This window comes from Halictus rubicundus, chromosome 11 (assembly GCF_050948215.1).
Source record: "Halictus rubicundus isolate RS-2024b chromosome 11, iyHalRubi1_principal, whole genome shotgun sequence".
NCBI classification, from domain to species: domain Eukaryota; kingdom Metazoa; phylum Arthropoda; class Insecta; order Hymenoptera; family Halictidae; genus Halictus; species Halictus rubicundus.
The window spans coordinates 6,123,972-6,140,145 of record NC_135159.1 but is presented as its reverse complement, the minus strand read 5'-3'; the positions used below and the strand labels follow the sequence as shown (position 1 = coordinate 6,140,145).

At 34.5% G+C, this 16,174-nt stretch overlaps 1 protein-coding gene across 37 annotated transcripts in view; it reads right to left on the bottom strand.

Moving 5' to 3' along the window:
• The window catches only part of Slo (calcium-activated potassium channel slo), a 152,704-nt gene that overhangs the window by 113,835 nt on the left and 22,695 nt on the right, over positions 1-16,174 (bottom strand). For all 37 annotated transcript variants that reach the window (XM_076796155.1, XM_076796119.1, XM_076796128.1 and 34 more), the window contains exon 2: positions 551-612. In XM_076796155.1, coding sequence (XP_076652270.1) covers positions 551-612 — 62 coding nt within the window. The remainder of the gene's footprint in view (positions 1-550; positions 613-16,174) is intronic.

Sequence of the window (16,174 nt, the reverse complement as noted above, 5' to 3'; positions counted from 1 at the left end):
AATAACATACGGAATACAGAATCTATCCGAGCAGATATTTTTCTGAAAGATATAGCGTTCGCCATTAAAAGTTTTTGAAGTACTCAGATATTCATGCCGCTCTCGATAACTTGGTTCCGTGCCATCCCAGGAATTCGTAGTAAAACGGTCGCGACCTAAAAACTTGTACACTCTTTTCTCTGGCATTATAACGATAAACAAATGTATCCTAATTTTTTGAAAAATTAAATTGCGAAAGAACAGTACAAATTTCAAATTTGAATAAATCAAATAAAGTATGGAATTGCAGGATGTTGCTGAGAAACGACAAATATTGAATACGAATCTGAAAACTGTTTGCCTCTATAATTTTTAGTTTCTGAGAAAAAAACATTTTTTACTTATTTTGCGCTTTAATTTTGGAAGCTGCGGGAATAATTCTTGCCTGGAATGATTCTATGAGCTATCTCAACTATTCGATTGATAATGTTCAGATACTGTTACCGTTTGAAATTAATGAAATAGCTACGTTTTTAAAACTGATAAGATAATTGTTGTTTGGACTGCTCACCTGGAGGCATCGATGAAATATATTATAAGCGACGCTATACTGAGAATGAAAACTAGCACCACCTGAAACAGAAAACAAAGAGCATGTTTAGTTCATTTGTCATTGTTTAGTCATTGTTAACGGACTAAGTAATAATCTAGTAATATGACAAAATGTTAGTATGATAATTCAATGATATGATAATACAATATATAAATGTAATACCATAATAATATGATAAAATGATTGTCTAATAATATGATAGTAAGATGTCATCATTATTATTAAATAATTTATAATAATTCATAATGATAGGATAATTTGATGATGTGATAACATTATCTTTATTATACTCCTTATAATATCTGATTATTAATCGAATACTATATGTTAGTATAATAACATGATAATACAGTAACACAAAATAATATGATATATGAACATAAATTAAATCTTTTGCGTACAACGTAACGAACCAAGAAATTGTCTTGCTATGACACGTTGCGAATATGCAAAAGAGTTTCGCGTACGCCAGACCGAGAATTAGAGTCCCACGCAGCTTTTTGAGTTCGAAATATTTTTAAACGGGCTGATAGTGCTTGGACCAAGTCGGGACGACCAAGCCTAAACGTTTCCGTGTTGGTCCGTGCAAACAGACTTTAAAGTTCAAGGTTGTTGTGCACCGAAAACCGTAATAAGATGCCGGGCTGTCTCTTGGCTAGCCAACGAACTTCCCCCTTGTCATCAATTCGAACTCCTCGTCAGTCCGATTGACATATCACGTCGTTGCCTATCCAACGCATTAAGTCGATTCACATATGGCATTCGAAGGCACAATATGTCACGATATATTTTCGACATACCGTTCGTTTCCAAAATAAATGTACTGCGACGCTACGGAATAAATTAAACAATTTCACCCCCTTTCCAGGTGAACAACTTCCACCTCTCGCATGGAATTTCAAAAAATTATGAAAATAGAATATTTAAATAAAAAAATTCACAATGCATATAAACCTATTTATGTTGGACATCTAATTTGGTTTTGTGGCATGAAACCACCCCTTAAAAAGGACGAAGGGAATGAAACTATTGATATGCTATTCCATGGCTTGTTAGGAGAGAACATATTGTGCAAAATTTTAACTCCTCTACCTCGACTGGGTGATAATTAGAAAGAAAAATTAAATTTTCGGTTTCTGAATTTTTTCAGATTTTTTGGAAACCTGCAAGGTACACAAAAAAGTAAAAACTGACTTCGTGGATCATATCATTTCACTTTTAACATTACGAATTATGTATTATCGTTAATACATTTCTAAATATTTATTGTTGTATAAATGTAATGATCTGGGTCCGAAGGGACCCAGTGTTCGCCTGGAAAGTGTCGGATGAGAGATTTAGTTTGAATTACAGTCTCGACTTTTAAATTTATAGCCGTGAAGTATTATGTTGGCATCGGCGATCATTGCATCTTGCTCCGAATGATTTTTAGATATGAGATCATAGAGAACCTTTACTTTCCGCTATAAATAGACAGAACCTTGTTATTGAAGCATTTGAATTAGAATCGTAACTGATCTTAGCAGGGATTATGAAGCAATAATCAACAATGGCGAATAGCCTCAATAAATCATTACTTCTTAAAAGAGCAAAAACGACAGGTGCTTTTATTGTCTCTTTATTTAAACACTACGCACATGCTAGTCTTTAGGGAAGATATTATAGAAATAAATTTCCGAGTTTTCGAAGCTAAAAATGTAACTTTCTCTAAATTAAATTTTTCAAAGAACTGATAGTGAATGTTAGAAAAATTACTATGAAAATTTACTAAAAATTATTATGTTATAACAATTTACAGATGGCTAATGGAATATTCAAGCTTCTTAACGGAATATGGTTCGGGACATTTACCTCAGCCATTTCAGATACAATATATATTTAATAAGAGGAATGACAATGACACGAGGAAAACTGTTGCCCCGGGGCACAGGAATTATTTCGAGGAGGACGATAATCGACTATTCATCTGCACGCTTTAATTGGAAGGTTTAGTCGCAGGCCAAAGGGGTGACCCAGCCGACCTACATAACCTAACCAATCTCTTCGTTCCACCTATTTTTCTGTCGAACATGTGTCAGGTTGGGTTGCATCTGTTTAATGAATTATTTAATTCTTCCCCGTCTTTGGCTCGACTGACATAAGAATAACATAATCATAAAAAAATATGATAACACAAATACATTTTAACTGTGATGTTAACACTATTATAATATAATGATACACTATTATCATACATTATCATACCGTATATTATTATGTATCATGATAAAATAGTGTAACATTATCATATCCTTATATGATAATGTGATCATTTAAAAAATTATAGTATTATAGATATATAAAATAAATTATAGAAAATAAAACATATAAAATAGAATACACAAAATAACATATAGAAAACTGAGCATGTAAAATGAAATTTCGAGAATACAATAGAATAAAAGATGAAATATCTAAAATTAAATAAAGAGAGTAGAATATATAAGGAAAAATATAGAAAATATAACGTGACATATGAAGAAAATTCTCGAGTACGACTTCCATCGTTCTCAGGTGCACGTAACCCCTAAGTGGCAGCTGAAAGTCACTGCCGATGAAACCGTACCACCGCTGCAACGTCTCTCGAGCTCAGAGAGACAAGTTGGCATGATGCAAAGGTAGGGCCGGGCGTGATTCATAAGTCGAGGAGCTGACCGTGAGCTTTTGACTCTACCCTGATTCCAAGATTTATTCAAGCAAACAGGATCAAATGACAAAATCGTAACAGAAAGGCAAACTACCCCTACGACAAAATTCGAAGACTGCTGCAGCCTTGGTTATGTTTCAATCATTAAGAATGTTTTTGAGAGACGTACAAATAAAATATTGGCTGCAGTTCACAATCGAAATTGCAATCGTTAATAATTAATTGGTATAAATTACAGCCTATCATTGAAACAAAATGCCAATATAATAGTGAACCATTTTATCCTATTATTTTCAGTTTTTCAGATATTTAATTTTCAATTTTAATCACTTTTGCACCACAACCATAAACGTTATCGTTATTATTTTACAGACTCTTCTGAATAGAATATAATTTTACAACATTATGGACATTTGAACAGGATCGAATAATGTTGCAAGTCCGTGAGACACCAATTTTGCAACTTAAACAAATTTGTGGAATATTGTCGACACACGTGTCAACATCTTAAAACGTAATAGTGGATTCATATATGTTTCTGACAAATTCTGATGTACGTATCTTCTTGTAAATATCTGAAATTTTCAACTGTAAGAATTGTTCGTGCTTCAGCTACAAAAAAACTAATTTGTATATGTAATTTACATATGTGTAAAACTGCCGTAAACAGATTGCAACTGACAAGAGAAGAATGAACGAAGTGCATTTATGTTTGTACATGTGTTTCATTCTTAGCTTGGAAAGTGGATTATGGGTAATAGGCCTTGGCACATCGAAACCGTGTCAGTCAAACGAAGAAGGGCGCGCGCTGGTGTCAGACCTAACGTTTTACTTGCATTCGGCCAATGACGATTATTCCCTCTAACAACGGCGTCAAGACAAATTCGTTATATTCTTGGAAACCTCGTCTGGATGATTGCCAATCGGCTGCTAATCACCTTTCTTCCAGATACGATCCATTTTCCAAATTTGGCCATTTCTTTCGTGGAACGGTCCCTTCTATTTCGTTTTAGAAAATCGATTTTATTTTTTTATTACTCCTTGGTAATAATTTATTATTCAAGTCTATGCGCTCGGAGATCATCCACCAGCTTGTCTGGCGCATTTATTTACTCGTTTACTCAACTGTTCTATTTAAATGGGAATTTTGTTGACACCTAAAAATCATGAAGCTAAAAATACTTAAAATAACCAAATCATCTGTAAACACTTTAAGCTCTGAAAACGTATAAACTCGTGACTCTTCTGATCACCTGCTGATTTATTTTAATGAATTTAGTTATTAATATGTAATAATAATAATTTGACTATCCAGAGGGTATCGATCGAATAATTTTGAAAATGAATTACAGATATAGGAAATTTTGAAGACTACAGAAGTAAATGTAAACAGAATTATCAGATTAAAAAATCACATTGAAAATTATGGAGAACCCGAGCGACTTGCAATATCTTGGACTAAGCACGCAATTTTAAGATTTCGTAAACTAGTGCTACGTGATTCAGAATTATGAACCGATTTAACTTGCAACGCAATTCTTGTTTTATTAGAAAGCGGTCTATACGATTTGGCAGGTGTAAATAACAAAAATATTTACGCTGAGCAGCATTGTAACAACGCCACATAGAAGACGAGCTAAAATTTTCTACAGTGAAAACTTCAGAACCGATGTCACTTATATTGTGCACAGGCACTATTCTTTGTAGCATTGAACGTAGAAGAGGACAGCAATAGTAATCCAGCGACAAAACTTTATTTATTTTTATAAGTTTTTTCTTGCTAACACATTTCTGACATTTTTCTGATTAAAATGACTCCAAACACGGCACAATTTTAATTTTATTCACTTCCTTAATTTACGATATAGTAGAACCTCGATTATCCGAACTAATCAGTAGAACACGAGTGTTCGGATAATTGACACTACTGTGTAATAATCGAAGCGGTCTCACATTACATTTTCTGAATCTTTATTAATACTTGCATTACATAAAAAATTACATTATTATACTCGATATTACCTTTTCGGTATAAACTATACATTTAATGAAGAATAAAAATGATCAGAAAATAATTTTTAATTGAAACTCGACAACAAATTAAAAATATACCAATATTTTACTTTGGTTTAACTAAAATTTGTTATTTCGTTATGATTCTGATTGAATTTGATATATTTGTTTAAAAAATCTCAGATTATGGATAATTGATAGAATTGAAACGTAAACTAAAAATGGTCGAAAACCATGATGATGATTTGTGCAAACATTTGTTGGTGAGGGCGCGAGGGTAAATTAATAGATAAGCAACGTGTGAATTCATGGTCGTGGTACAAACAGTGTCAAAAACTTGAAAGACTCTCAATGCAAACGTGGAATATATACAGCCTGACACCGAGTCGGCTAGCAATGAAGAGAGTCGGTCCTAGTGTGTGGGTGAACGATGTCAGACACTTCTTTTGTAAGCGCCGCTTGTGTACAACCGTATGTTTTCCGATTTGAATTAGAAGAGCCGCGAACCAGCTGTTGCAGCGTGCTTCAGCATTCGCACGGTCCTCGTAAGCAACTTTCGAGAATGATAAACAGACACGCCGAGGCTATCAAATTTTTAGCATCCGTGAAATCGAAAATTTGTTGCGTTACTGTCGATGCAGTTCTAATTATTTCCTCACTGTTCTTCAACCTTTTATTATCGTATCTAAAATTTTCTATCGTAAACTAAAATTTTATTTTGTTATTATAGGTGAAGTTAAGAATTTGTTGTACTATTGTTGTGGAATTTGAAAAACTGTCGTATTATTGTTGTTAAAAACTGAGGATTTATTATGTAATTGTTGTTGACGATTGAGGATTTATAATTTTTGGATTATTGTTATCCGGAATTAAATATTTTGTTGCATTATTGTTGACATTCTCATTCAAATTTTTAGTATTGCATTCTTATTGTTGAAATGGAAAATTTGTTCTACTATTGTTGTTTAAAATTGAGAATTTTTGGTATCATTGTCACTGAAATTAAAAATACGGTGTATTATTATTGTTGAAATTAGAAATTTGGCGTGCAGTCCGGTAATCATACTTATAGTAAAAATTACCATATACTCCAAGTACTGATATTATTGCAAGCTTGTCAATATTTTTCCCGTGGAAAATTTGAAAAAATTTTCCATTTCCCGGTTAAAAAATTTCTCTATTCCATGGAGCATCGCATTTTCCGATGCATACCAGCGGCAAATTAATACCAGCTAGTTCTAAGATAGGAGGCTAATTCCAGGTACACAATGTCAACATTTCCACCGGCGAAAGTGGTTTCCACTATAAATACGTCGACAATCACTCTGCCTGTGTAATTCCACCTCTTCCTGCCCGGTCCTCTTTGCCAGTGTTTTATTTTTCCGCTACCTTTGTCTTTATCTCTATCTTTCTATGCGACGTGGTTACAAACGATTTGGGTCAAGCGCTCTGACTCGTTAAAAAAAAAAAAAAGAAAGAAAATATAGGAATTTCATGTGACCAAGCCGTTCACCCGGCGAACCACTTTATGTTGCAAAGGATCTCATTCCGCGACACGAGACTCTCCGCGAAATGCGTACCAAGTGCGAGGAAATCATGCTGATTGGAGTCTGATACTTTCCGAACACCATCTATCTTCTTCCTTCTTCTCCTGTCGCGTTTTCAAAGAAAAAATCCGATATTTTGAAAAAGTTACCAAGTTACTTTTACTGCATACGAATATTGAAATTTTTATAGAATATTGCATTGTTCGTTTGATTTATACGACACTGTCAAATACTGTTCAGAATGAAACATTTTCTCTTATTCGTTTCACTGTGCATGTTGTTGGCCATTTTATTGTATGCTTCTCTTCGTCAACTATTTTATTTATATGTTTATCGAAACTGCAATTTTAACAGTAGCTTTGTCAATAACTTTGTCGTTCATTTTGTCAGTAGCTTTATCCGTAACATTGTCAATAATTTTATTGTTATATATACCAGTAATTTTATTTTATATCAGTCATTTTACTGTACTATATATTTTATGAATAATTTTAATAATATCGTTGGTACCAATTTTATTTTGTCAGCAATTTCATTAGCAATCTTATTTTATCCGTGTTCTCACTATGTTGTGTTTCACAAATATTTTTATATTATAGTTTATATTACTGTTGACTTTACCAGTAATTTTATTCCATTTTTTCTAAATGTTTATTTTATCAATAACATTCATTTGTGTCTTTATTTCCTCAGTTTTTTGTAATTGGAAATCTAATTAGTAATTTTCTTTTGTCATTTAATTTACTATTAATTTTATTGCGATCGTTGTATTATTTTTTATTTTCAAAATAATGTTGCTTCTTCTGTTGTTGTTTATTCGACGAGGAATTTCATTTAAAAAAAGGAGAATTACAAAAATTAATCCAGCACTAGGATCGATACTTTGACGACTGTTGACCAAAATAATGTTTTACGAGTCGGTCACGTGATAATTAAATTTTTCAAATTGCTCCAACACACGCAGCCTCGTCTATTCGCACGAAATGCGTATGTGTGTGTGTGTGAGGCAAATGCAATCTGCGGCACAGCGTGACACTGTCACTTCATTACCAATAGGACTCGCGGGTCTTAATTTCGCGTTTATACCTATAAATAGCGGAGTTAGAAAAACTCGGTCAAATCTGCCGCTGGCGTGAAACGACGGAAACTTGAGAGTTTGCCATCGTGGGATGTAAAACTTCCCTGGCAACGAGACGTCTTTCTACTTTTTCCCACTTAAAATACTGTTAGTGTGCTTTAATTCGCTTCGTTATTATGCTGCCCGATTTACTGCGGCCGCGGGACCGTGCCGACCTAACGAACGTTTACCCTGTACTAACATTAACAGTAAATTTGCCGAGCGGTCCGTATACGGTTGAACCCCTAACTCTCGTTGTCGAAATTAAATAGGAACTTTCACGAAATAATATATTGGAAAAACTGGGTGTGATATCCAATTGATTTCCAATTTTACTGGCACAAACCTATCTTATTATATCTTGTTCTTTCACTATTTACAATTAATCGGTACATGTTACACGGAGGAGAGTACGAATCATACTCTAATTTTACTTGTAACACCCCGCTCGTTACAGATCATCTGGAACATGCGCGTTCCGTTGAACTAATTGCTAAAAGCTGCGAACACGAAGGCGTGCGAATATTTTTGTACGGTTACTGCGGATTGCACTCGCGCGCGCGCGCATTATTTATTCGTTCATCGGTTCTAGGAATGCAGTTTTCGGTACGTCGTCGCGCCGTGGCGTTATACCATTTGCCCCAAAACCGACAATGTGACCTATCGCATCTCGGTATAAATAAAGACCGCCGATCTTATTTTAGCGTGCGAATTAGCGTGGGGTCTCGAGGAGACTCATCACGAGTTGCCCTCGCTATTTTCGTTGCGACGCGCCTATACAGTGCAGTCAAAGTGTCTAGGCGACGCTATCAAACATTTCCGATCAATATCATGCATATCGAGCCGTTTCGAACGTAACTCGAACGGAAAACGGAAACGGAAAACCCAAAAAATCCGCACAATTTCGACAATCCAACAGACTGTTATTAATTATCACATTATCATTCAAATCGATCGTAAGAAACCAAGTTAATCATTTTCATCAGATATGGTAACAATATTCTGAAATTTTTCTAATATTTCATAATTCCGTTTTGCGCTCATACAATTTTGCTACAAATGTACATCTGTATATGCTGGACTGTAAATCTTTACGTGAAATTATGCCAAATAAATATTTTCTAAATCTTTCCCCCTAAACATTTTGGTAAGTCGAAAATAATAATGTTTTTAAATTCTTCTGATGTCTTTATCGTTTTGTATTTCGTCTCTTCATTTTTGTTATAACTGTCCGCAGGCTAGTGATAAATTAGTAATAAGTTGTTCGTGAATTTATGGCAGACTTTAAAAAAAAACATTGTTACGATAGACCGAAGCTTGACTTAACTTTACCTGAGGAAACTAGAAATTTTCAACTTTTTTTATGTAATCTTACAGATTTTGGCGAGAAAACGCCGAAAATCCAAATTTCAATCCTAGGAAATCACTAGTTTAAAAGTTATACGTGTATAAATATGTGCGATTTTTAGCGTTTTTGACAGGCCAGGGCGCCGCCATGTTGGTATGTAGTGACCGTCGCGCGTCGCTTAACGAGCGGAGCCGCTACATACCGTGCACGAGTTGACGAATTTCACAGTGGAAGATCCATCTATTTCGAAACTTCATTATTGTTCATTTTATTCATTTCAGTGAAAATGAACAATTACTGAGACACTTAAAACTCCGTACTTAATGAACAAACTCGAAACCAGGAACAGATGATTCAATAACTGATACAGTAAAAGCAATCGATCCACTATCCGAACTCTCGAAAATGAAAGTTCACTCCGCCCCTGCCGACGCGCATAAATCAGTACAAGTAGAACCAGCGAGTAAGAGTCAGACGCGAGTACTGGAAAAAATTCATTCGTTCGTAGAACGAATTGAAAACTGTTGGGGGAGAAAAAAATTGGAAAAAGTCTCGAACCATTGTTCTTAAGGGAATAATAATTAGACCAGTGTTCCAGGGAATAAAAATGATTGTTTCGAGTTTCGAAGCAGCGAACTTACTAATTGCAGAGGTTCGGCTCGCTGTATGCCTCCTGCAAGGCTGTGTTTATGCATTTTTTGTTTGGCTCGAATACTCATTGTAACCGTGGTCCAATTGTGCGTGCTGGCAATGTGTATATTATGCACGCAGATGTTTACATTCAGATTATCCGTGCACACAATGCGCTCGAGTGACCGCCAAGTTGAAGAAATACGAAATTTGCAACTTCAACATTTCTGCATCTGATTATTTCAAGACGCAGTTAGAAAACAATTGATCTTTCTTATTCATTCGTTGATATTAAATTTGTCATTCTTTATGACCTTTATTAAACTGACGTTGACAGTAAATGTTAATTACTTTATTAGTTAGTTATTAACACTAGAACTACCGGAACAGTCAAAATGACTGGTTCCTAATTTTTTCTTTTACAATTACTGAAATTGTAAAAATGTTTTCATCGGAAATTTTTTAATAAACCTCTTCATTGAAGCACATATTACAATAGAAGTTGTATGAAGTCTGAATGGGCACTGTCTTGTCACTGTTACAAAGCAATATATGTCAGTCGCATTTATTCCTCGGTAGTTCTAGTGTTAATAATTACGTAAATGCAAAAAAATTAATACTAACTGTAAATATTGATTAATAATTATATAAATATAGATATTTACAGTTATTATTAATTATAAATGTATGTGTATGTAAACACTAATATTTACTTTAAATATTAATTATGAATTGTATGTACATATGAACACTAATATTCACCTTAAATATTAATTACAGATTTTGTGTATGTAAATATTAATTACAGTTTACGTTTATGTAAATATTAATATTCGGTGTATTTCCTTTCATACTAATTATTTAATACCTCAGTCATGAAAGCAGATATGATAACCAGTACAATTAAAATGATGATAACACTTATTACAGTTCTTAAAATTCGAAATTCGCATAAGCAGGCGGGAGAACGTGTACAGAAACCGCGAAATGGATCGTACTTCAATTTTATTGCACAGTCGGAAAGCTACTTTAACCAGTTAACGAATATAGTTTTCGTCATACAGACGGTATCGCAGTGTAACACTCGAATTCCATGCACTTAGTAAGATCAAAGAAAAATAATAACAGCTTCAGAAATCTTTTTAAGAAAAATTTAAAATAACATTTTAAATAGTTTTATAATACTAAGTAATAATACAAAGTACTAATGATTTGTTATGGTTCAAAACATTTAGAACTTGATCGGTTGTTTTAAATTCCACGTCAATTACTAATCTATCGAGAATTGTGATTCCGTTAAGAACAGCCATTTTAATTGTCCAAATTTCCAATTCAATCATTTATTCTCTTAACAAGGATAATCTCAATTCTTTGCAACTCCGTTCCAATTATTATTGTCTTAAGGACCCTGATTTCAATGCTTTAGAACTCTATTTTAATAATTGCTGCCTCAGTAATTGTTACATCCTTGAAAACAATAATCTCTAATAAATTCCAATTCTTTAGATTTGAATTTTAATTATTACTATCCGAACAACCACAGTTTCATCTCCATTTCAATTATTGACATCTCAAGAATTATTAATCCCTCAAAAACAAACATTTCATTTTGTCAAAATTGCATTTCAGTTATCGTTCTTATTTTTCATAACTATACTGCAGATTTTATGCAGTTATGATACAAAAAAATTCGAAACAGCAATAAATAAAATACTGTATTATTCTCGATTTATGACTAAGGAAAGAAATAAACGATTATGTAGATCCTGCATCACGCAATGAATGCAAGCAACTTTCATTTTGCATAAAAATCCGCAACCTATTCATACGTTACCATTGTTCGAAAGCCTACTACTTGTTAGTCGTCGATTCCCAATTAAGACGGCTTGCAGTGATATCATACACTGCGACTTAGTATGCTAATAATAAACGAATGCTATTGTTGCATGCGAAGGGAAACCACAATTACGCAAACAACCTGATACCTGATCGTGTTGGTCAGCACTAATTAGCATACACGTTCGTACAGTCCAAACAAGCTTTTACCCGTTCCCGTTGTTGATAGACACGTTAACCGATGGTACGGTGAGCCTCCATTCGATTAAAATTTAGAATTCATCGTTCGTTAACAATAGTGGTAGCCTCAAAATTTCTTCGTTAAAATACTGAATAATTCAAAGTATTTTTAATATCAAAGTATTTTTCTGAATTCAATTAAATCTTGAGTTAAATTTTTCACATAAAAATACATTATCTTTTGAATTATTTACCGAGACACTAAATAAAATTCAACAAAATCTTCTCAATATCAAAACATTTTTAAAATTGAAACCAATAATCGTTTCAATATTGGAATATTTTCATAAATTAAATCAAATCATTTCTTAAGTTAAACTACTTTATATTAGAAATTAAATATTCTTAATTATTGAGCGAGGCAGAAAGTAAGAAAAAGATAATTTCTTAAATTGAACCAAACATTAGAATAAATCATATTAGAATAAATCAATCTTAAAATGCATTATTATTATAATTGAAATAGGCCATTTTTTAAATGGAAATATTATAATCATACAAACACACTAGTCCAAAGTTAACGCACTATAGAAAATTTATCGGACGTTAAATAAAAGCTTCTATGCTTTTATATTGTATATATATTTCTAATATCATAAAAATTTCAAAAAGTATGAGAAACGAATTATTAATAAAATATTGATGAACTGCCTCGTCAACAGCTATTTAAATTACGATGTCCCACAAAAGTGAACAGGCTACACAATTTTTGTTGATAATTAGTAGATTGGATGACAAAAATGGGTGGGTACAATTTGCGAAAACAGCAAACGAAAAATTAATGAAATTTAAATGTGTGAATGTATTATTTCTATATTATTATCTGTATTATTTATTTTCTATTATTTTTAGATTATCGAAGAAATTAGCGAAAGAAGACTTCTACTTGGTTGTTGTTACTTGCGATTGATGCAGACAATTTTTCTTTCGCATAGAGGTCCGCAGCCTAGTGATTAGTATGAATAAAATTGGCAATATCGAGGGCCTAGCTGCCGGTTCCTTGCACGACGAATTATATGGACGAGCGACCGTTGGATCGACGGCACCGTTGTCCTTTCGAAGGAGCAATTGGTTGGAAAAGCTTCCGGCAATGAAGAAGGATGAGCCACGAATGGTGGTGATAACCCAGTAACCTACATCTTTGTTGCTATGCCCCACGCCGGGAGAGAGCGAGAGAGAGAGAGAGAGTCTTTGGATGCTGCTAACGTCAGAGCCGAGTATCTGCCGATAGTACACGGCAACCTGTTTTTACCAGAAAAGGATGGCCCGGGCCATTGTTGCGATTATATGAAACCAGTGTCCGGGAAAATAGTATTCGGATCGAATATTAGGTCATTTCGTAAGCCTTTGTGTGTCTCTTGGCACAGGTGAATCTCGTTTCGGAAAAATATGTGACGTCGCGTCACGAAACGCAACCCGGAAACCATTTTTAAATGTAGATCCTCGATTTCAACCAGCTTTTAGCATGGGCACAGTACGAGTATTTGATATTCTGTCCTTTTTTGCGCTCCGAAGTATGAATTGATGGTACGAGCTTGCATCAAATTGATTTTTCAATGGCTCCGAGTGATACAGTGAACCCTACCGTATAACACGATCAGAAAACTGTTTAAAAATTTTATGTGACAATAAATATGGAACAAATGTATAAAGAATTGTTTAAAAATACTGTACACGCGCTACCACAAAAGATACAAATCCTGCAGCTTTTTTTAAACAATTTTTTGGTCGCCTTATACAGAGTACTACTGTACCAATTGTAGAGTTGTTTCGAATCAAATTTTCAACGTGTCCTACGCGGCCATTTTTTAATTTAGAAATGTACAGTCGATGTAAAAGGTATTCGTAAATTTAATTATAACAACAAAAAATGATTTATATATTAAATACGTTATCTTCAACTTATTAAAATTATTAAGGACGAAAAACTATTCGGCTTCTGTTAATTGCAGTTGACGCGGACCTTTTTCTCATCTTGCACAAAGATCCGCGCAGTAACATAATGCACCGGCGTATTTAGTTTTAATTCTGTTATATCGATGATGCGACACTATAGTCTAAAACGAGAACGCGACTATCCAGCGTTGATTCAGCTGGCCTAAAGTAGCCGGACCGAAACTAACGATAAGCGGCACTTAAATATATAGAAGCAAAATTACCCAGGACGTTCACCTTCCTGACATATATATTTCAAGGCCATCGAAATCGTCGAGATAGACCTTATCGTGCACAGGGTGTCCCGGTAGCGTGACTAGTCTGCTGGTGAGACTGCGTTAAAGCACGAGCAGAAAATATGGAATAAAATTGTTTCATACGAGACTGCATTTTCTAAACGAAACGAATTTTAGAATTCGCAAAACAAGTATGATACTCTATAGGTACTGGGTGACGTGTCTGTTCGTGGACTTACCGTTTCTACTTCTTGCGAAGTTCACCCACCGTTTATGCTTTCTACAGGGTGAGTCACTTAGCTATACCACCTAAATTTACTCGTCTACTACTGGCTGTATAAAAAAATATTCCGCACGAAAGTTGTACGATATTGAATCACCCATATAATGCAGTAATTAGATTTTTTACCAAGATGTGAAGGTGAGTTTTTGTTTAACAATGTGTAATATTTAACTTTGAACTTGGAACGATTGTTAAATGCTGGGTAAAAAGCTATTAAGGTATATGCAATCGAAAACCAATAATTACGGAGATATTCTTTGGTGGAATCAGCATTATTTACATTAAAAATTGATTAAAAAAGATAAAAGAAAATATTAAACATTCACGTTCGTTACAAGTCACGGGACAACTTTAGTTCGAAACAGTTTTTTCACATAACGAGTTTATGAGCAAATTCAAGTGACACAGTTAAGTGACGCGTACCCGGGCACTAAAAGTGACCGATACCTACTGCCTTGTAAAACTGACCAGATTCAATCCACTCGGAGCTTCTGTGAATTTTGTTCTCATATGTGCTTGAACGATTTTAGTCATTTCCCGTGAACTTTATCATTTTAACAATAGTAAAATTTAAAAAAAAACCTTGAATCGGAAACCTTGGAAACGTGCGTTTAATGTGGAAGCTCGATCTCAACAGAACAACAGATGAAAAAATGTTGCTCCACATTGCCGACTTATTTTGTCGCGTTGAGTCATCCCCTGCTGCCCAGTTACACCTAGTATACTGGGACACTCGGTATAATCAGGCAATTTTTGTTACAATCGCTCGTTCTGGCGATGTTTTAGCGAGTCTGCCTGGACACCTACTATTTTTCTAAGTATAGCCATAGAAAATTAGGCCAGGGGATGACCATCCAAACGACCTAGTTCACGTTCCTCGAGATGTTTTCAGTTTGCGTTGTTTGCTTTTCGAGCGAGAAAGAGAATTAGAGAGAGAGAGAGAGAGAGGGAGACACCGTTTGCTTGTATAATTAAATGAACAGTACAACGCGACAGCAAAACAAGCCACTCGTTCGACTAGGATCCCATTAAGCGTGAAGGGCCGAGACTCTACTCGAGAGAGGAGTAAAAGAGAGTGAGAGAGAAAGAGAGACAAGGAGTGGCACAAGATAAAGCAAGAGGCAAGAGAGGCCTCCTTGCATAATACTACTTCTACTGTCTCTGTCTATGTTCCTTTAAACGCTGACTCTACTTCTCCCGACTATTGAACGACTGGCCTGCCAAAGAGTTTCTACCCTTTGAGTACGCATGTCATTATACTGGCGACATTAGGCTTACGCATCTACTCTCCCTGAAATTGCAAGCAAACTTATTCCCACTAACACGTGTAACATGATACAGAATTGGATATATCGGTAAGACAATACTAACCCCTAGCACTACTATTTGTTTTGTGGTTGTAGTGATTAGAAATTCTACGTCGTTCAAAATTTCATAGAAAAAAATGAAAGTTTATATACATTGTATGCCTATGTTTCCTCGATTGGTGACAACAATAAAAATGTGTCGGGCGAAACTTGCTTGGTTTCGAGGGTGACCTAATCTCATGTTAACAGTTTGTCGTTAAGTGGACGCGTAGAGGACATGTGAAGGTCAACTCCGTTTCTTTAAATGGAGTGATATATATTTTTATATACCATCTGATAGGGCAAGGTCATTCAAGATCAACTGCGATGGAAAATATTTTACTTTGAGTTGACCTTCATACGTC